A 23,024-nucleotide genomic window follows, 5' to 3' on the forward strand; every position below is an offset into this window, starting at 1 on the left:
CCTGATTTATACAGAATGTGGTGCTACGAGCAACAGACACAGGTGGCAGAGCAGAGGGCAGCTGTGACCCGCTTCCCATGCTGGGAAGCAGTGGCCCTGACATTGCTATTGCAAAACTTTTGATTTACACCAAGGTTTGGCAAACTTTCTGTAAAGGTTCAGCTAGTAAATGTTTCATGCTTAGGTCATATGGTCTCTTCTGCCGCTACTCAGCTCTGCCTTTGAAAGCAGCCTTGAACAATATATAAATCAGTGGTTGTGGCTGTGTGCCAATAAACCTTTGTTTACAAAATCAGGTGGTGGGCTGGGTTTGGCCCTTGGGCCATGGTTTAACCCTGGTTTTAAACTGTCACCTGTTTTACACCAACCATGTACCCATGGATGTTGTGAGCATCAGAAAAACTTGTAGAAACACATCAGGATGTTGCCATGTTCAGCTTCTTAGAGCCTTGAGTAAGTTCCTACAACAAAAAGTCAATCTTGGGTCAAAGATGGTCCATTTAACAACAAAAATGGAAGAAAATATGGCTTTATTGAAACTCTTTCTGCCTGAGGCCTGCAATCTAAATTGGTGGAGAATCCAATGATTTGGAGATTTGCAGGGATAAGCAAGTCAAATTCTGAAGCAGGGGCTGGTAAACTTTATTTGTAGAGGGCCAGACAGTAAATATCTTAACTGTTACAGGCCACATAAGGTTTTTGTTGCATATTCTTCTTTGCATTTTTAAAAATAACTCTTAAAGAATGAAAAAGCATTCTTGGCTTGAGGGCCATAAAAAAGGCAGGGCTTTGGCTAGCAAGCCAGCAGTTTGCTAAGCCCTGCTCTAGACTAAGGGTCCATGGTGTGGAGGCAAAAAGCTTAGCAAAGACATATGGGATGACGGGAAAAGATATGCCAGATCCTCAAGCATTCTTCACCAGACAAAGGACAAGCCTGGGGACATAGCTTGGATCGAGGGCTTGAAGAGACAGAGTCATAAGACTGGGAGGCAGACAGAGAGAACAGACTTGTGGTTACCAAGGGAGAGGGGTGGGTGGGGGAGGGGTGGAGTGGGAGTTTGGGATTAGCAGATGCAAATAGTATATATAGGACGGATAAACAACAAGGTCCTACCCTGTAGCACATGGAACTATATGCAATACTCCGTGATAAATCATAATGGAAAAGAATATGAAAAGGAACGTATATATATGTATAACTAAATCATTTTGCTGTACAGCAGGAATTAACACAACATTGTAAATCAACTATACTTCAATAAAATAAATTAAAAAAAAAAAAAAGACTGGGAGGCAGGAATTCTCAGGCTCAAAGATGAGGTCCACCTCATTCGTATAAGACTGTAAAGCAAAACCACCCTGATACACTGCTACTGGATTCCTGACTGTCAAAATTCGTGTGAAGGGGCTTCCCTGGTGGCGCAGTGGTTGAGAATCTGCCTGCCAATGCAGGGGACAGGGGTTCGCGCCCTGGTCTGGGAAGATCCCACATGCCGCGGAGCAACTAGGCCCGTGAGCCACAATTACTGAGCCTGCACGTCTGGAACCTGTGCTCCGCAACAAGAGAGGTCACGATAGAGAGAGGCCCGCGCACCGCAATGAAGAGTGGCCCCCGCTTGCCGCAACTAGAGAAAGCCCTCGCACAGAAATGAAGACCCAACATAGCAATCAATCAATCAATAAATCTTTAAAAAAAAAAAATTCGTGTGAAAATAAATGTTTGTTGTTTTAACAAAAAAAAAGTCCAGATAAGAGCTCTGGTTGGCTTGGCCTTCCATGGCCAAAGGAACCGAGAACCTCCTGTGACTATCCAACCCTGAGGTGCTTCTGAGACCCTAGGCTTCATGCCCACAGGAAGGAGGGAAGGGCGTCCTCCCCACTGCCCGTCTTAGATACAACCCTGGAGGACTGCGGACTAGAGAGATGGTCCCTCTGAGCGGAACCAAGGGCCCTGCATTGACCACGCCCGGATCTTACTCCCCACCAGGGAAGGGCGTTCTTGGTGTTGGTAACCAGCACTAAATGTGCGCCACTGGGCATTGATGTTCATTCTGCTCATCCGGTTTCCAAAGGGGAACATTTATGGTAGGGATCCTGTTCCTTTTCCTCCATTCTATATTGGGTGCCTTGACATGACATGTCAAGTATATGACAACTTTTACTCAGAGGTTGCTGGGCCATGAGGAGACACACTGGGCCTGATGAGAGGATATTAACACATCACCAAGTGACCCTGGAGTGCTTGTGACTTCAGGGTGTGTACCTCCCAGGAAGGGGTTGGTTCATTTCATGAATGTATAAGAATTTTTAAACCTCTTATAACGTTGTGCATGGATTTAGACAGCAAAGGGATGGACTTGAGCAGATAATTTGGTTGCCCAGCTCACAGTCAATCCCCTCTTTTCTTTCCTAATAGTGTGGTTCGTAAGTCTATCCCTCACTGAAGGAATCTGACCCCCAGCTCGGAGGCCAATGCTAAGCGTGGTAATTTAATTACCTCTGCCAGTGATTGGGTTAAGCGTGAAAACTGGAATCCTCAAGCCAATGACACCAGGGAGAGTTTGCTAAAGGGCTTCTGGGAAATCTCTTCTTGTTCCTAAAAAAAGACCTAGAAAAAAGACAGTTCCTTCTTACCTGATTAAACCAGGGGATGGATGGCAACATTTTCTACTAGCCAGAGAGTACTGAAGGCTTTGCAGGCCATGTGAATTGTGTGGTAACTCTGCCACTATAGCGTGAAGACATCCATACCCAGTATCTAAACAGACGCGTCTGTGTTCCAACAAAACCTTCTTTATGGACACTGACATTTCAATTGCATATAATTTTCATGTGTCACCAACTACTATTTTTCTTGTCACTTCTTTGGGGGGGAAATTGGGACTAAAATAGTCTAGATCAGAGCAGGGACTAAGTTTATCATGATGTACCTGACAACTAGCCCAGTGCTTATGCCATAATTTGTACACAAATGTTTGGTGAATAAATATTTACAAAATCCTTGTGATGAATTGACCCCTTTATCATTATAAATATTTATGTACCCAACATCGAAGCACCTATACAAAGCCAATATTAATAGATGTGAAGGGAGAAATTAGACAGCAATACACTAACAGTAGGGGACTTCCATACCCCACTTTCAACAATGGATAGATCATCTAGACAGAAAATCAATATGGAAACATTGGATTTGAGCTACACTTGAGAGCAAATGGACCTGATAGAACATTCCATCCCACAGCAGCAGGATACACTTTCCTCTCGAGTGTACATGGAACATTCTCCTGGATAAACCATATGTTATGCCACGAATATTTGGTGAATGAATGATAGGTTGATTTCCTGACTGGAAGAAACATAAAACTGAGTGCTCTGGGGTGAACACTATCTACTTGCCACATGGAAAAAAAACAAAAAAATCTAGAAACACGAAGAATATAGACAGCAACCCCTGTGTGGAGACAAGGAAATGTGGGTTCCCGAGATAGAGCGCTTTTACTACTTTGGGCATTCCTTAGGTTAAAATGAAAGCGCTCTCTCTCTGGTTGAATTTTTCTTCCTTCCTTCCTTCCTTCCTTCCTTCCTTCCTTCCTTCCTTCCTTCCTCTCTCTCTCTTTCTTTCTTTCTTTTTTCTGGAGAGTGCGCTATTACAATAGTCTTATTTTCATCATCACCAAACTCTTTAAAGCAAAAGTCTTACTAAATACAAACTGAAGAACAGGACCGGCTACATAACGTGCGGAGACCATCACAAAATGAAAATGTGGGGCTGTTTTTGTCCAAATATCATTAAGAATTTTAAGACAGGGCTAGCAGATCATTAACCAAGCATGGGGGCCCTTCAAGGTGTTGGCTCCTGTGCCACTGCCACTCATTCGTCCAGGAAGCTGGCCCATGAAAACCGCAGAGGGAGTGGGAAATTGTCCTATGACCAATCGTCAGACATCCCTGGCTCACTGTAAAAGCCACATGTTATGATCTTGAGGAGAAATCAAATGACCCCTTGCCACTCCAGACAGCAGCTTCTTCCTCTAGATACTGGCACCGCTGGGAACATTAGAGTCTGTTGCTCCGGGCAATTTGGTTTTAAACTTTATTTTTCAATGTACAGTTTCAGATTATACAAAACATAGAAAATGGACTACTTTAAAGGCACATTAAGTAGAAAGTATCTAACTACCCTAAAATCACATTTGTCCCCCGACCAAGATTCAAACTTAATCTCTACGCCTTTCCCTAGCATCTCCCCATCACCACTGCCCCCCAATATACAAAACTATCCAACTTGCTGTATTGCAAGTAACCTTTCAACTATTAGCAAGTTTAGTAATTCCCACCCAGGCAGATTTTAAATGATGCTACAGCTTCTATTCAAGCTACCGTGTTTAGTGTGCTTACGTATGGGCTTGGGGGTCTAGGTTTCTTCATCACCAGTGAATATAGAGCATCCTAGGACTTCAGCCTGATTAGGGATGCGCACAGGCACACAACCCATAGCACAGAGTGTGTGGCAGGGTGGGGGGATGTCTCCAATTTCCCTGTATTCGGGTATGCGCAACATTCACGCAGAGCAACAAATCAAGCATTCTCCAAACTCATTTGAACAGAGACCCGAAGTAATTTTAATGCAAGTAACAAAAATGAGTTAGTCTGTCTCCATCCATAGCCCCTCAATGAACGAATTACAGTACTTTATAAAAATGTCCTAAAATATGCAAACTATAGTTCCCTCAAATGCAGTTGTTACCAGTAATATATTTGGTCCTAATATTCGCTTCTTGGATGTCTTAGCTAATTGTCTTTGTTGTTGTCTGTGAATAACTGATCATAAGCACCAAGTAAGGGCTGAACCTACTGACGGGTAAGAAGGCTGGGTACTTTCTCACTCATGCCATCCCCTCTTTCCCACCTCCCCAGGGCACGTCACACCACAGGGGGAAAGGCAGCACTCCTGTTTCGCAAAAAGCCCCGGCATCACAGATGGACGTGGGCGCTGAATGCTAAACAGTAGTGGAGACCAGCCAGGAAAATCCATGGGTCATTTCAGATACCCACTCCTGAAGTTTTTTGGGGAAGGAAATTCATGCATTGCTTGGGGATAAGGCTTTCCAGATTTCTGGTTCTAAGGGGTTTTGTTTGTTTCCATTGTGACTACCAGGGAATTATAGAAAAGCCGCCTGAGCAGAAAGCTTGGGGCACTTAGACCCACCTTCCTCCACGAGGTATACGAAGCATCCTGCCAACCCCAGGGGTGTGACCCGCACTCCTACCCAAAACAGGACTAATGACAGTTTTCCATTGAGGCAAGAAGTGACCATTTGTCCTGCCTCTGGCCCCATGTCCCCCTGTACTGTGCTGGTGGCCTCCCTGTGGGAGGGGCCCTGTCTCAGGCAAGATGTCTGGATTTGCTTGCCCCTGTGTTTTCAGAGCCTTGCACAGTGCTTGGAACACAGTAAGCATTTAATATTCTGTTGAAGCCGAATGAATGAATGAGTGAATGGGTAGATGGAGAGAAAACCCAATCCTGCACTAAAGAGGTATCCACGGTGGCCCTAAACGACTCAAAGCAGGCATTTCCCCAGCTCCACTGGAACTGCACTGAGGGCAAACCACTGCCCCACGTAGCAGAAGGTCAGTTACATGGTGCCAGTGCTGACATGCGCAGACGGGTCCCAGGCGCACCTCCCCGCAGCAGGCTCACGACACACAAGGGAAAAGACAGTGAGGTGCAAAGAGCTTCTCCCGTAGGCACTTCCCGAGGTCCCCGCATTGCCACACACCTCACAGCACTGAGGACCAGCTCCCCAGAGCCCTACCCCTCAGTACAGTCTCTGAATCCCTGGCGGCACTTACCCAGACCCTAGCAGGCAGCATCTCCCGAGAGGCACTTGTACCCACTGAAGTTTGAGAACCACGGCAATCTGGGACCCTCCCAGGGCTTCGTTCGCTGTCAGGACCCTGGGCCCCTCCAGGGAAGGAAGTGTTCTCCGGGTGTAACGCACACAGCACCGCCCCATCAGTGCCACCTTGCTCGGGCTGAGTGGAGTGATATTTAGGCTGATCTAAATCCTAAATGCTTTTCACAGGCAGGCATAGGGCAGGTTCCCTCCCGCCCACCCCACGGGCCTCTCTTCTGAATCCTTGGTTGTGTTCTCTGCAGCCTTGACTGCTCTTTGTAATTCGTTTTCCTAATTGGTTTTTAATCTGTCTCCTCCGCTAGACAATGAGCCCCACGAGGAGAGAGACTGTCTCGACATGGTTTCCCCTGTGCCTGGCACAAGCATCCCATCATTTATGTTGACGGATGAACGAAGGAATGGTGAATGGTCCTCTGAGGCTCCAGAAATGGGGGTTAGTAGAGGCCAGGCAGTCTTGAAGGCAGGCCAGGGAGAGAAGGAAAAGGCCTCCTGAATTCGGGTAGGGAGGAGGCTGCACCCCCATCCCAGGGTGTCTGGCTATCGGGATCAAGGCCTGGGACTGGAGTTTGGGTGGTCCAGATGTGAGCAGCGGTGCAAGAGACAGTGAAGAATGAATAGCTGATGGAGGCCAAGGTTTGGGCCTCCAGTGGCGTCTAGACCCACCTCCCCATCTCGACATGATGAGATCTTTAACATTTGTGAGGCAGCTCTGCTCACCTGGCCCTGGGACCGTGGTCTTCAATCTTAAGGCACCTGAGCATCACCAAGGAGCTTGTTAGAAATGCAGGTTCCCCGGCCTCATCCCTGAAGACTGATTCTGTAGGTCTAGGGAGGGACCGTGATATAGCCTGCATTTTACAAGGTGCCCTAGGGGTCACATGCTGAGATTAGGGTGAGCCTAAATCTGAAACCCAGGTTAAAACTCACCTTCCCTAAGGCAAGCAGGTGACTTTGTCAGCAAATCTGGTGGCACTTTCTGGACCCAGCCCATTACAGGAGGGTCGAGGCTCTGGTCTGGATGTAGACAGAACACCAGGGGCTATACCTGTTTCTCATGTAGAACGTGGCTAAACATCTGAGGAGGTTTCCTCCCTTACCTGGACCCCCCTCACTCCACCTTCTACCACTAACACAGAGAGATTCAGGAAGGGAAGCTGAGGTGAGGGGGGCTCAGCGTAGCCCAAACCTAGGGGAAGATGTCCCCCGAGACCTGGCTTTCTTGGCCTCTTGTCACATCACATGACATCCCCATGGTTAAGAAAGATCCTGCTGAACACTTTTGGATTTGAGCATTGCTGGATTTTTGGCTTTGTTGTGTTGAGTCTTTCGGATGGGCAGGATTTCTGAATTCCAGCCTTCATAGTCTATTCTCTGATCTCAAGAATGCAAAAATTCTTCTCTTCTTTTGGCTTTTAAAGGAAACAATGTGTTTGCTAGAAAAACCACAAAAAAAATTGATTATATACAAAACGGTTATCTGAACGTGGATTCTGTACGCAGCGAAAGCGACCCAGCTCCTGGGCTCTATTTGCGCTTCCTCAGTATCAGGTACATGAGGCCGCTGATGAAGGTGAAAGCAAATGCCACCCAGGCCAGGATGAAGGAGTAGCCATAGCTGCCGTCCGAGGTCAGGGCGTACAGTCTTGAGTTGTTCTTGTGAATGTCTTCGCGCTGGTCTGTATAAATGGAAGCTGCAATCATGACACACAGGCCTGTCGGAAGAAAGCCAGGGTCCAAATAAATCACAGACCACAGCATGCACCAGGGACCTGAGGGGACTATGGTCAGAGCTGAAGACAAACTTCAGTTTTTGTTATTAGTAGGTATTTATTTTAGTCTCTTGGAAAGATTACAACTAATATTTTGTAGCAGAATATTGCTGCCTACCCTGTAGCCATTTTGCTTCCCATTCTTGCTAGCTGAACTCAATGTTGTTTGGGCAGCCAGCTACCCAGCCCAGAGGGTCATAATTGGTCCAAGCCATCGGTCAGCCAGGCAGGAAGTAGTCTGCTTTGCAGGCCACGTACGGTCTCTGTTGCAACTACTCAACTCTGCTGTCGCAGCGTGAAAGCAGCTATGGGTGATACATAAATGAGTGGGCGGGGCTGTGTTCCAATAACATTTTATTTGCGAAAACAGGCAGTGGGCCAGATTTGGCCCATGGGCCATAGTCTGCCAACCCCTCTTGGCAATCCTGTTCCTGTTTACTTGCTATAGTTTATGGTTCCATGTGTCCCAGTTCTGGCCACAGAAAATCCTTCAGTGAAAAATATAATACCCTTGGTGTCCATATGTCCATGGACACCAAGGGGGGAAAACTGCGGTGGGGTGGGGATGGTGGTGTGCTGAATTGGGCGATTGGGATTGACATGTATACACTGATGTGTATAAAATTGATGCCTAATAAGAACCTGCAGTATAAAAAAACAAACAAACAAAACAACTAATACTAAACTTTCATTGGGTTATTTGTATGGAAATATGTTAATATAAATGTTTCAGACATTACATGAAATTTCTAAAAATCTAGAAAAAAAAAAAAAGAAAAATATAATACCCTGAAAAGAGGGAGATGTGGGAGGAGAAAGCATTTTTTTTGTTGCTGTTATTTTCCCTTGCTTACTGTTTTAGAAACTGTGAGGCCAGGATGAATGTCTGGAGCTGCAGCAGCCTTTTGGGGGCCATGAGGTCATCACTGACACTCTGAAGATGACAGCATGGAAGGATGGAAGGAGTGGGGCTTCTTGATGATGATGCTGAGCTGCCAAACCAACTCTGACACCTTCCACCTTTAAGCGATTTGTTATATAAAAAAAGTAAAGGTTTTTGTGGCCAAAGTCATTGTTACTGGATTTTTCTCTTACTTGCAGCCAAAAGCATCCTCACTGAATCACCAACACTAACAGATATTAGTGGTAGGATGAGGTTAAGTACCCAGATTTTCCTTGGGGGACCTATGCTTCTCTGTACCAAGACAGCAACTCCTACTTACCCTAGAGATCCCAGCTCAGGCTTCATGTCTTCAGGACGCCTTTCTTGACCCCCTAACTAAATCTGAAGTCTGAAGTATAAAACATCCCACCGTGGCACAGCTGCCAACCTCTCCTTTCCAAGTCCTCACCTGCCACACTCCTCCCGGCTTCTACTCATGATTGGCTGGGAAGAGAGTGTTTACTCCAGGAAGTCCATCATTTTACTTACATGACATAAGCTGGATGATGGAGGTTAAAACAAATCTCTCTCCCTGCTTGAGGCGGAAGAGCTGGAGCACGAAGATCAGAAAGGCAATGCAGCAGAGAATGGTGGACAGGATCATGGTGGCCTGGACTGCCTGCACTGTGGAGAATTCTGTGGGGAAAGGGCAAGAGCTCATGACTGAGGACCACAGACCACCCGGGCCCCTGGGGTGCACAGTGACAGCTCCAGAGCAGGGATGATGGGAAGCAAAAGGGCACCAGGCTTTCATCTGCACAGAATGAGCACAAGGGCAGCCAAGGAGTCTTCCTGACACCCCCTCCCTCCAGTGTCCATTTGTGCAATTGACCAGATGATCTCCAACATCCTTATCTGGAAAATGGAGCAAGAACCACCCACTCTGCAGTCTTCCTGGTTTGGGTATTGCCCCCAAGTGCCTGGCTCATGGTCAGGTTTTTTATTTAAAGTACAAATCCTCAGGTTCCAACCTGGCAGATTCTGGATCAAGAGGCTGGAATGGGATGGGTTGCGTCAGGATTGGGGGTCTGCACCGTATAAAGACCTCCAAAGGGATTCTTGGAGATACAGGGCTCATGGGGCTGAGGGACCTTCTGGAAGTGTTCTGTGGACACAAAATACCCTCTAAGAGAGTGAGCCTTGTGATTGTTATTTAGGAAAAGGGAAAGTGAGGGCTTTTTCAGATTAGCTTTAGTGAGTGGGGCATGAGAGCCTGGGGCTCAGCACCGGGAATTTTCAGGGAAGAAAGGAGCTGGTCTTGGGTGGAGGGCACTGCATGTGGGAAGGACACAGGTGAGGCTATGAAGGGGTCAAGTGCAGGGACTGGAGCCACCTTGTGTGGGTCTCAGTTTCCTCACCTGTAAAATGGGGATAGTAATAGCTCCCACCTCATCGGTGGGGGAACATGGAATGAACTCAACTATGTAAGGATTTCAGGCAGTGCTAGCAAAAAGGGAGTCCTGTGTAAGGGCTGGATGTTATCACCAGGATGCAGCTAAGACAGGTGAGGGAACAGCGCCCAAAGCTGCAGAGGAAAACCTAAGGACAAATCCTCTTTTTTTCTTTTTTCAATTTTACCTGAAACTGACTGGAGGGAAGCATGATTTGTAAGTACTTAATCCAACATTTACAGCAATGGATCCTGGTCCATTGGATCTCTCAGAGAGCATCTAGCCCCCTCGCCATTCCCTACGGTGAGAACAGAAGCCAGACCCCCCCCACACACACATACACACACACACACACACACACACACACACACACCATATGATTTCATATGAAGCCCATGAGCAGGAGAGAGAGAACCATGGTGACAGAAGTCAGAAACCCTGCTCCTTGGGGCAGGGGGTGGTGGGAAGTGAGTGGAAAAGGGCTCGAGGAAACTTTCTGAGGTGATGGGAATGTTCTCTATCTTGCTTTGGATGATAGTTACATGGGTGTATATATAATTGTCAAAACTTTGAATTGAGCCCTTAACAAGTGTGCATTTCCTTGTTTGTAAATTATAGCTCCATTAAAAATAAAAATCCTGCAGGCTACCCTGAGGTGAAATACATCAGAATCTCTGGTGTTGGGATCAGACAAGAAGGGGGACAGGGCATGTAAAGTCCTCCAGGGAATTCCAACGTGGGGCCAAGGTTGTGACCCTCTGGCTTAGAGCAGAGCTTCCCAACTTTGCCCAATCCCAGGAATCACCTAGGGGCTTCTTAAAATAGATTCCTGGGCCTCTTCCTCTGAGATTATGATACAGTCATTCTGGGATGGGCACCAGGAATCTGTATTTTTAGCAAGTACCCCAGGTGATGGGGCAAATATGGAAAACATGGCTGCTGCTGTAGACTGAATGTTTGTATCCCCCCCCAAATTCATATGTTGAAATCCTAACCCCCAATGGGATGGTATTAGGAGGTGGGGGCCTTTGGGAGGTGATTAGGTCATGAGGGTGGAGCCCTTATTAATGGGATGAGTGCCCTTATAAGAGACACAATAGCTTGTCTTGCTCTCTGCTCTCTGCATGGTGAGGACACAACAAGAAGGTGGCTGTGTGCAAACCAGGAAGGGAGGCCTCACAAGACACTGGATCTGCTGGCACCTTGTGAGAAATAAGTATCTGTTGTTCAAGCCACCCCATCTATGGTATTGTCTTAGCAGCCTGAATGGACTAAGACAAAGGCTTTAGAGAAAAAGATGGATTCATTTTTTTTAGAGCAGAGTTTCTCAAAGCTGGGGGGTGGGTGCAGCATGTACCACTGTTGGCTGATGAGATGAACGTAGGTGGAACCTAACCAGGTCACCGAACAACCAAACCTCACCTAAAGAGAGGAATGTTCCCTTTGATCGTGTTTAAATTCGTCCAAGGACCCCAAGGAGGAGGAGGAGCTCTATACCTGGTGCTTTTGCACTTTTGTAACACCTGCCAGTATCTGGGTGTTGGTGGTGGTTTTGGTTTTTAACCAGGAAAGAATCAGAAACAGATTCAAAGGCATCAAAAGGCAAGTGAATCTGTTCAGAATTTAATAACATCATTTGGTTTTCAATGTAGTTTTTTTTTTTTTAATGTTTTCTTTCTTTTATGGTAAGTCATACCAGTGTATCACTTACAATAGGCAGATAAAGTTCCCTTTAAAATAAATTTATGTAGGGAAAAAGTGAACTGTTTTAAAGCAGGTGTTGGCATGGTTTTTCTGTAAAGGCCAGACAGTAAATATTCTAGGCTTTGTGGCCATACAGTCCCTTGTTCATTGTCTTATTTTTGGGGTTTTTTTGCTTGTTTCTTTTTACAATGCTTTAAAAATATAAAAACCATTCTTAGCTCATTGGACTGAATCTGGCTGGTAGTTTGCCAGCTAGTTATTTTAAAGGAAAATAAGGGAATTCCCTGGTGGTCCAGTGGTTAGGACTCCGCGCTTCCACTGCAGGGGGCCCAGGTTCAACCCCTGGTCAGGGAACTGCAAGCCGCATGGCGCGGCCAAAAAAAAAATTTTTTCAATTTAAAAAAATAAAGAAAAATAAGAGGTAAGACATGCACATAGGGGATGTTGTATGCAAACGACAGAAGCTTGGAAACATGGCCTCAGAGCACAGCCAGTGCTCCCAGCTGACCAGGCACCCTGGCAACGATGGGGCTCCAACAGGGAAGAATGGCTGTTTCCAGGGTCAAGGGTTAGCACAGCAGAGAAACAGACCCAGAGCGGAGGTGGCGTGGATTGCATTATGTGTTTTAGAATGCAGGCTTCAGAGTTGGTCATGTCTAGACTGGAATCCTAACTCCATCATTTACTCCTGACTTTGTGAACTTGGGTTTCTTCTCTGTGTCTCAGTTTCCCCATCTTAAAACAGGGCCAACAGTCACTTATGTAAAGGACTTAGCCCAATGCCTCCCAGTAAACCTTCAATAAATGATGCCTTCTATTGGTATTTTTGCTTTTATTATGAATGTTGACATTGTTATTGATGGAATAGCGAGACTTTAGGACCCAGTGATCAAGGTCCCTTGCTCTCTAAATAGGATTCCAGGAAAAAATACGTAAAAACAGGATGCTCGTTAAATTTGAATATCAGGTAAACAAAAACAATTTTTTTAGTATAAGTATGCCCCATGTAATATTTGGGACATACTTATACTAAATTATTAGTTGTTTATGTGAGATATCAAATTTAACTGGGCATCCAGTATTTTATCAGGCACTGGGAACCAAAATGCATCTTCTATCAGTTCTACAACAGAAAACCAACCCATTCACTCCACAGTGAAGGAGAGGGGTTGGCACGTTTTTAGGTGCGATTTTCTGTATTTGCAAAGCCCTTTTGTCTACTGTGGCTCCTGTACAGGGACAGGCATGGCAGGTGCATTGCTGTCACCTGCATGTACAGCTGAGGCTATTGAGAGTCTGAGCACTCACATGACCTGCCCAAGGTAAGGTCACATAGCTCTTAAAGGAGCCAGCTCTCAGGTTTCTGCCCATTAGGCTGCTCAGATGCAGGGAAGTAACACAGATGTCTCTGAGCCTATTTAGAGGTGTGGGGAGAAGATTTTAGATGAGGGCGGAAGCTGAGAAGGGGTGAGGGAGGGAAGCTCTGCTTGGCCAAGAAAGAGAGAAGAGAAGGGTGGGGCCCAGCATTCCTGGAGTTGGTGCCCTCTGGCCTCTGGCTTCCCCACCCCCTCCTGTCCCCAGCTTATGCTGACCCCTGCTCAGCATGCCCTGAGCAGCAGCCAGGCCCCTCTCTGCACAGGCTGTGTTGAAGGAGGGGTGAGGAGTCAGACAACAGGGAAGCCTTTCTCCCGAGGGATCTTTTGTCACTCAGTGCTTTCCCATCAGCTTCACACCCACCTTGAATGGAGTCATCGATTTCTGTACAATTCGTGTTGTTCACGCATACTCTCCAGATATCTGCAAAAAACTCCTCTCCTACCCACCAGGCCTGTAACACGAAATGGAAACACAGGGAAAGGCTGTTCGTTCATTATGAAAACACGAGCCCCTAATCAGGTGAGGCACAGGAGTAAATGAAAATTCGGGACCGGTGCTTCTCAACCTGCGGTGTGCACACAGGTCACCTGGGGATCTGGTTAGAATGCGGATTCTGATTCAAGAGGTCTGGGGTGGGGCTTGAGAGTCTGCATTTCTAACAGGCTCCCAGGTGACACCCATTCCACTAGTCTGCTGAAAGGGAAGGTCCAGGCCCTCCCAGGATGTGGGCGAGGAGGTGAGGCTCAGCTGGTGGTGCTAAGAGCAGCCAGTGGTGAATTCCACCAGAACTGCAGGGGCGATGCGGGAGGGGAGGAGGGAAAGGATGAGATCTAGCGGGCAGAGCCTGTTACGGGTGAAATAATCAGACAGAAGACCCCCCTGCTTTCCATCCAAAGGCTTCCGTTTCTCTCTGTGTTCCTGCCGCTCTTTTGCCCCCAGATGGGCCTCCTTCTGCTTTCCGTCCACCCGAAGACTGGAATCTCCCCCCGACCCCACGCCCATCCAGGCAACAGTCGGTCACTGAGCTCCCACTACGTGCCTAATGACAGTGCCAAGCGCAATTCCTAACTCACAACGAAGAACCGCATGACTCACCGAATGGCCAAAATGCCCACCTGTGTCTTCTCAGTAAGGGCCATGGTAACAGAAACACCCACAGGATTAGCTGGTGCTGTGGCTGATGGCTTTTCTGCCCTTAATGTTAATCTATCCCTTTCACTATGTCTGGGACCTTTTCAGGATCCCAAGGGACTAGATGAAAGCAATAGAAAAAGATTCTAAAAGAACATTCAAAACCACTTAGTTCACAGAGAGTGGGCCCTTTGGATAATGGTAGGTCCCCGGGACTTTAACTTACAGCATCAACGTGGTCCCTGCCCTGGCCACTCATGACAGCTCTTCTAGAACCTCCAGGAACCCAAACCCAATCACTGCACTCCTTACAGGATCCTTACAGGATGTAGAGCCAGGAGCCTCTGGAACGCTTCAAATCCCAGCTCTGCCACTTCCTGCCATGTCAATTCCAGCAGGCTCCCTAAACGCCCTGAGGCCCATTTTCCTCATCATAAAATAGTGCCAGGAGAGGACCTACCTTGTAGACCTGAGAGGGGGATCAGATGAGATGACGCACATAAAAGGGCCGCGCATACGCACTGCCAGAGTAAGTACTCCCTAAGTGACAGGTGTTGTCCTGGTCCGTGCTGTTGTTATTTTGATGATTAATTGACAGGAGTCTATATGTAGCCAGACTGGATGGTTGCTTGTAGGTGCACTTTTTGGCTTTCTGAGCAGACTTTCTGACTCTAAATGTCTCCACAATCTGAAACCATCAGGATTGAAGCCAGGCCTTTGGATCAGGGTGTGGGCCATAGGGCATCTCTGGTAAAAAGCTTCATTTCCTGCCAGGAGGGATGTTAATCTATGCCCATAGGTTATTTATCAAATGCTATACGGCTGTGAGCTGGACACTCAAGGAAAGAACTAAATTTTTCATGGGCTCATGGGCAGAATGGGGAAAGTTCCAAGCATGAGCTCTGCTGGGAAGGGCATGGCCGGGTGGGCTGGCAACAAGGGATCCTGTCAGTAAGGAGATGTCAGAGACAGGAGGGGGCAAAGATCACCTGGGATGGGTCATCTGGGAGATCTAGGGCAATGGTCCTCAACCAAGGGTGATTTTGCCTCCCATGGGACACTTGGCAATATCTGAAGACATTTTTGGGCATTACAACTAGGGGCTAGAGTGCTGCTGGCATCACGTGGGTAGAGACCGAGGATGCTGCTAAACATCTACAAAAAGAATGATCCAGCCCCAAATGACAACCGTGCCACGGTTAAGAAAATGACCTGCAGAGAGCTGAATTTAAGCCACATCCTCATAGGGCTTCCTACAGCCAAGGCATCTTCCCAGGCTCTGTGGGGGACTCAGGGATGAGAGGACCAAGGTCCCTGCCCGTCCAGACACATGTGATGCTTCGAACCGCCACACTTAGGCCAAGAGTCCTCGGGCCCGGGCTGAGGAGATGGGTGTGCTTGGTAGAGAGGATAACCCCAAATTATAATCACCTTGGGGGAGTTCTCAATCCTACTTCTACCGACTCTAGGATCCAGGGGTTCTGGGATGGTCAAAAGGAAAGGGAACTTACGTTGTCGATGGTGGCAATGAAAAGCAACGCCGCAGACGTGATGTGGAAGAGGATGATGAAAGCCAGAAGCACCAACATTTTCACGGGGCACGGTGGCTCACGGAGTAGCGTTTAAAGCCCAGAGGAGATGTGCTACAGAGGGTGAAAGAAATTCAAATTTGTCAGTGACAAAGCACGAGGAAAATGAAAAATAAGCAACTTTTCATGGGGTTTTAGACAATCTTAAACAGCTCTCCCCATCTTTCCCTTGCCTAGAGACTTTACTGGACAAAGTTTTGCAGGAGAAGCTCTTCTCTGTTGCATCCAGATGACAGATATTCCTTGTGGAGGAGAAGAGGTGAGGACCACTTAAAATCCCTCATTTAGAAAAGCATGGCAAGTCTTCGAAGCAGCACACGGCAGGCACCAGGGCAGGAAAGAGTAGCTGTGTGTGTGCTAAAATGCTGTTCCGGATCCCCCAGCCACCAGGCAGTGCCCTGGGGATTTCACAGCACCAGAGTAAGCCCACTGTCTGAGTAGTCATTAACACAGTCCCTGCTGCCCTGCCGCGTAACAAAGCAAACGTGATCAAACAGGAAAATATTTCCTAAGGATCTGACCATTTATAAAATTAATCCCAATGTAAGTTGGTGCAGCCACTATGGAAAACAGTATGGAGGTTCCTGAAAAAACTAAAAATAGAATTGCCATATGATCCAGCAATCCCAGCCCTGGGCATATATCCACAGAAAATTCTAATTTGAAAAGATACATGCACCCCAATGTTCATAGCAACACTATTCACAATAGCCAAGACATAGAATCAACCTAAATGTCCATTGACAGATGAACGGATAAAGAAGTTGTGGTATATATGTATACATAATGGAATACTACTCAGCCATAAAAAAGAATGAAATAATGCCATTTGCAGCAACATGGATTGACCTAGAGATTAACATACTGAGTGAAGTAAGTCAAAGACAAATATCATATGCTATCACTTAATGTGGAATCTAAAATATGACACAAATGAATTTATTTACAAAACAGGAAGACTCACAGACACAGAAAACAAACTTATGGTTACCAAAGGGGAAAGAGGGTGGGGGAGGGATAAATTAGGAGTTTGAGATTAGCAGATACAAACTACTACATATAAAATAGATAAACAACAAGGTATAGCACAGGGAACTACATTCATTATCCTGTAATAAACCATAGTGGAAAAGAATATGAAAAAGAAAATGTATGTATATGTGTGTGTGTGTGTATATATATATATATATATATATAAAACTGAATCACTTTGCTGTACACCAGAAACTAGCACAACACTGTAAATCAACTATACTTCAATAAAAAATTAAAAAATTAATCCCCACTCAAACACCCCTCAATATCTAACCCCATCTGAATAACATCCAACCACAAAAGGCAAACACAATGTGTGGCCGACAGCCGCAGTTTCATTTTCCTCTCTCTGCACATGAAAAGACTGCATTTCCCAGCCTCGCCTGCAGTTAGGTCGGAGCCTTGTGACTAATTCTGGCCAATGGGCTGTAAGCAACATTGGCTTATGTCATATCCAGGCTGAAGCATTTCTGGGCTGAAGAGCAGGTGTGAGTTCTCCATGCTCCATCTCCTTGATAAAGTAGCTGGGATGGTGGAGCCGTGATATGTTGAAGCCTCACACTTTGGACAGATACTGTGATTGGGAAATAAGCCTTTGGAAGTTAAACCACTGAGATTCCAGGGTAAACTTTTTTTTACTAGGGTTGGATAGTCTTAATCATAGAAAACAGAAAGCGATGACAAAGTGACATTGGAAATCTTGCAAAAGAACTAGGGTTGTATCAAGTTGATGAAAGTGACACTGAAGAACTGGTCAAAAGGCACCAAAGGGGTTAATACATGAAGACCTGTCCAAGCTGAACTAGTTAGCAATAAAAGAGGAAAAAGATAAACTTGAATGATGTGGAAGAAGAAGAAAAAGGAGAAGAAGAAGGAGGAGAAGAAGAAGAGGAAGAAAGCAAAGAAAGAAAGCATTCAAAAGAATGCTTTGAATATCAAAGGATAAACAGCGACACTTGGGAAAACTGATGAAGTCTTTGAACATTTTTGCAAAAATGACCATCGTCTTGGTCAAACGACATGCAAATGTCAAGCAAAAATGTCACATCAACCAATCCTGTTGGACGAGTGAATGCTATTAACTCCCCAAATCAACACTTGATTCATTCTTCTTTCATTCCAATAATTTGTGACCAGTTACTATTACTAAAATTTTGTGTAACATAAAATTAAGTTTTAGTTTCACTTTTGAAAACCAAATCAGACCTTGTTTTCACTATTTATGATAACATTATAGCACCAGTTTTAAGTGGATTGATTTTATTTGTTAACAGTCTCTTTCTCTCCCTCCAAATACTCCACTCCCCCACACACATTTTTTCTGAACCATTTGAGAGTAAGTTGCCTATGCCATAATTTATGTCTAAATATTTCTGTGTGCATCTCTGAAAAACAAGGACATTCCCGTACATAACCACAGCATGATAATCACAAAAATTTCACATTTTACAATATTTTATCTCACCTACAGTCCATATTCAAATTTCTCCAATAATCTCAGTAACGGCCTTAGCTATGTTTTTGGTCCAGGACAAATCCAAGATAATGCATTGCATTTTGTTATCACATCATATTAGATTCTAATCTAATCTAATCTAATCTAATCTAGAATGGTTCCTTAGCCTTTCTTGGCCTTTCCTGGCATTGATATTATGTAAGAGTACTGACCATTTATTTTGTAGAAAGTCCCTCCATTTGTTTAATGCTTCCTAACGATTAGATTCAGGGTATGCTTTCTTGACAGGAATACTCCATACTCATGTGTCCTTAGTGTGTCCCACCAAGGGGCATAGGATGTCAGGTTGTCCATTATTGGTGATGTTAACTTTGATTAACATCACCAGATTTCTCCATTGTGCATTTTTCCTTTGTAATTAAAAAGTAATCACTGGGGAGGTATTTTTTAAAGTGTGATAAAATGCACATAATTTTAAAATGTACTATTAATGACAATTAGTACATTCACAATGTTGTACATCCATCACCACTATCTAGTTCCAGAACACTTCCTCACCTTGAAAGGAAACCTTGTACTCATTAAGCAGACACTCCCCATTCCTCCCTCCACTCGGCCCCTGGCAACCACTAATCTGCTTTCCTTCTATGGATTTGCGTATTCTGGATATTTCATAGAAACGGAATGACACAAGATTTGTCCTTTTGTGTCTGCCTTCTTTTATTTAGTAGTGTTTTCAAGGTTCAGCACATGTAGGGAGATATTTTGAGATGACGTAAAGATCTAATCTCTCATCAAAATGTCACCCCAATAGTTTGAGCATCCACTGATATTTCTGAAATAGAATCATTTAAAAATAGACTTTTTGGACAAATACCATACGATACCACTTATATGTGGAATCCAAAATACGACACAAATGAACATATCTATGAAACAGAAACAGACTCACAGACATAGAGAACAGACTTGTGGTTGCCAAGGGGGTTGGTGGGGGAGGGACAGATTGGGAGTTTGGGATTAGCAGGTGCAAACTATAATGTACAGAATGGATAAACAACAAGGTCCTGCTGTATAGCACAGGGAACTATATTCAATATCCTGTGATAAACCATAGTGGAAAAGAATATGAAAAAGAATATATATATGTATGTATAACTGAATCACTTTGCTGTACAGCAGAATTTCACACAGCATTGTAAACCAACTATACTTCAATAAATTTTTTAAAAAAAGAATAAAATAGCCTTTTTCTGATACCAACTCTCCCACTTAGAGAGCTGCACTGCACAAACCCCTCCAAACCCTCCACCCTTTCTCTGACCAGGCTCACTCTCACTCGTGGGATGCATTATTCCCTCGTGAGACTGAACAAGGCTCGTGAGCTCACACAGGGGCCCCTCTTTGAGACCCAGGACTCATTAACCACGAGCCAGAAGCCATGTGGCTTCAGAGCTCAGCCTGGGCGGTCCCAGCCGCAATTCTGTGCACCATTTGGAAGAACCCAGTGAATCAGCTCAGAGATTCTTCCAATTCTTTTAAAAAGGACAAATTCCCCTTTGTTTAGGCCTGCATCATTCTTAGCTTCCATGCCATGCTGCCTCCAAATCGATGCGTTTCTGACCCTCACAAAAAAAGGTGCATTACCACACTGAATGCCACGTTACTTTAATATCAGCTGGAATGCCAAAGTGCCAGCATCATAGGCAGTGCCAATAACTACAGGGTGATAATAGCTTTACATATTGTCCAGCTCAGATGACACAAATACGTAAGGACACATAACTAAAACTTTCTAGAAAAGGAAAGAAAGGCTTTAACTAACTCTTTCCTAAAGTGTGGAATTCAAATGTTATAAGGCATGATTTTGGATGGTGCATTGATATGGCATTAAATAAGTGAACCACTGAACAGTGAACCACTGAACAGTGAACCACGTAGTAAGAAAGTCCCCATCCTAATCCTTCCAAGTCCATCAAGGAAAAAGACCCTGGGGTGCTCGACTGTCTCTAACACTTAGCAATTTTCTTTCAAACAAAAAGAAAAAGCAGAACTCTGGATGGGCCACAGTGCATAGCCAGAATTTAACAACGTTGTTTAGATTTTATTATATTTCTTTTTGAGGTTCTTTCTTTTTATAAGAAGTAATACCATTTATAGTAGTGATAGAAAGTCGCCTTTTAAAACAACTTTATTGAGGTTTTAAAAGTCATTTAAGAAAAATATTATGTAAATAAAAGGGCAGGTGGTCTTCAAGGTCAGCAAGAATCCTGAAGGTGGTTCTCAAGTGCCTAGTGTCTGGGCAACACTGCTTTCACACCTGGGAGTGATTTCAGTTGGAATTCCAGGCATTAGAAATAAACTCCTGCAGAGAAAAGAGTAAGTTTTTACAAGAGGTCAAGTAAGGTCTTGAGCCCAGTGTAAGAGAAAAGTCTGGAGGCATACAAGGGTGGCTATGGCTTGGTTTGAACCATTAGGAGTCCAGGAAAATTAGGGAAAACAGACATGTCACCTACTTAGTACTCTCCCATGTTGGTGTCTGGAATTCAGATCCCCAGTGAAAAACAAAATGAGGTAAATCAGTGGCAGAACTTTCAGACCTAAGGCATTGCTTGGTAACCTCACCAGAGGCTTTGGAGTCAATCGTTCACAAATAGAGAAGACCCCATGAACTTTTAAGAGACTAAAAATGATCCTCTACCCTTGCATCTCTATACCGAAAGAAGTTCCCCTTCATCACTATCCCTGACTCACTCTTCAAGTTCCTTTCCTTTAGTGACCCACTCTTCCCAGTTTCCTGTGCATTCTTCCAGAAATATTTGTTAGGTGGGAACACTTACTCCACACTCTTCAGGTTTCCATGTTGGGGGAGCTGCCCCAGGGGAACACTCCTGGCCTCAGGTCCCGCCCCTCACTCACTCCTTTGATCCTGATTGGAGGGTGCATCAGTGTCCACTTTCTGGATTGGTGGAGCTCAACCATTGAGAGGCCACCTTGCAGCGCTTTTTCTTTGTCCTTCCCCACACCTCCTCCCTAGACAGCGAGTGGGTGTGTCTGTCCCCCAGAGCCCCAATTTCCCTTGGCTTAGGGGTCCAGGGGCTCATGGGGGGCAGGGGTGTGGAGCTAAGAGCCCATCCTCCAGCCCAGCTTTTCTCACTTGATAATATCCCTAGAGATCATTCTTCTCCAGCATATGGATCCACCTCATTCTCGCAATGGTCGCCTGGTGTTCGGTTGGGCGGCTATGCCACCATCTACTCCACTAGGTCCCCACTGATGGCCATTTAGGGCGTTTCCAGACTTTTTGCTACTCCAAACTGCACTGCAGTGAGCATCCTTGCACTTATTTCTTTGCACGCTTGTGTTAGTATTTCTTTTTCTTTTTTTTTTAATTTATGGCTGTGTTGGGTCTTCGTTTCTGTGCGAGGGCTTTCTCTAGTTGCGGCGAGCGGGGGCCACTCTTCATCGCGGTGCGCGGGCCTCTCACTATCGCAGCCTCTCTTGTTGCGGAGCACAGGCTCCAGACGCGCAGGCTCAGTAGTTGTGGCTCACGGGCCTAGTTGCTCCGCGGCATGTGGGATCTTCCCAGACCAGGGCTCGAACCCATGTCCCCTGCATTGGCAGGCAAACTCTCAACCACTGCGCCACCAGGGAAGCCCTGTGTTAGTATTTCTGAGGGGCAGATTCCAAGAAGTAGAGGTGCTGGGTCAAAGGATAAGTACATTTAATTTACTTTACTTTTAATTTTTCACTTCAATTCAAACTTAATTTACTGCAAAGCATACTGGACACTGTTAGTGCTGTGCCAGCCTTGATCTGCAGAGGGTTTTCAAAGGGTATAAAGTACTGGACCAACTGTTATGTACGGACTGGGTAGGTAGACAAGCCTTGATGTCATGTTTTTTGAGTTAATAACATCCCTTAGTTCCCCCAGAAGTATAATCCTGGCCTATACAGACTAGCCTCTGCCGTCCCCGAGGCTCTTCCCAGCGGTGCTCTCTCCTTCCCATGTTTTCTCCTGCACTGGGACTCTGGGACTCTCCCTCTCTGGAGACACTGAAGAACAGACAGTTCCCTGGGCTATAGATGTTGCATGAAGGCCAGCCCAACAAACCCAGGGTGGCATCACATTCGTCTTTGCCATTCACAGAAATTTATTTTCCCTTCCAAAAATGTCATACTGAACGCTGATCCCTCTGGCCTCCCCTTGTCCCTGTGGGCTTCAGCGCTCTGCCAGCCAGGTCCGGCCTCAGCTCCTTGGAGCAGAGCTTCCGGAGCACCCTCAGCCGGCTCTCTCGCGCGCTGTCCGGGTCTCGACTCGAGCATCCCCTCCTCAGAGAAGCGGCCCTGATCACCCAGTAGCCGCGCCCCTCCGGTACTGTGTATCCCATCAGTATCTATCCCATCCCCCTGGCTTATTTTCTTTGGAAGATTTTCACTGTCAGAAAGCATCTTATTTGTTCACTTGATTATTATCCATTCCCCCTCTTTCTCTGCTGTGCTGGGTGCACAGAAAGCTATTTGCTGTCATTTCTAGTTCTAGGAATGTAGAACTATAAAGGCTCTGGGAAAACTCAAAGCCCTGATTGTCCAGAGGCAGGAACTGAGGCCAGAAACGGCCATGACACGCTCAGATCCCACAGCAAAGCGGGAGCAAGAGAAGGACTAGGGGGTCTCCTGGCCCCCACTCCAGTTGCCCTTTTGACCT

At 45.7% G+C, this 23,024-nt stretch overlaps 1 protein-coding gene across 1 annotated transcript in view; it reads right to left on the minus strand.

Moving 5' to 3' along the window:
* Positions 1–4,076: 4,076 nt before the first annotated feature.
* Positions 4,077–23,024, minus strand: part of EMP2 (epithelial membrane protein 2) — a 39,253-nt gene continuing 20,305 nt past the window's right edge. The window contains exons 2-5 of the mRNA XM_059897620.1: positions 15,748–15,879; positions 13,466–13,556; positions 9,123–9,269; positions 4,077–7,633 (exon numbers count right to left, since the gene is read on the minus strand). Of these exons, the coding sequence (XP_059753603.1) occupies positions 7,446–7,633; positions 9,123–9,269; positions 13,466–13,556; positions 15,748–15,825 (504 nt within the window). The 5' untranslated portion in view covers positions 15,826–15,879 and the 3' untranslated portion in view covers positions 4,077–7,445. The remainder of the gene's footprint in view (positions 7,634–9,122; positions 9,270–13,465; positions 13,557–15,747; positions 15,880–23,024) is intronic.

Source organism: Balaenoptera ricei, chromosome 15, assembly GCF_028023285.1.
Source record: "Balaenoptera ricei isolate mBalRic1 chromosome 15, mBalRic1.hap2, whole genome shotgun sequence".
Lineage (NCBI taxonomy): Eukaryota > Metazoa > Chordata > Mammalia > Artiodactyla > Balaenopteridae > Balaenoptera > Balaenoptera ricei.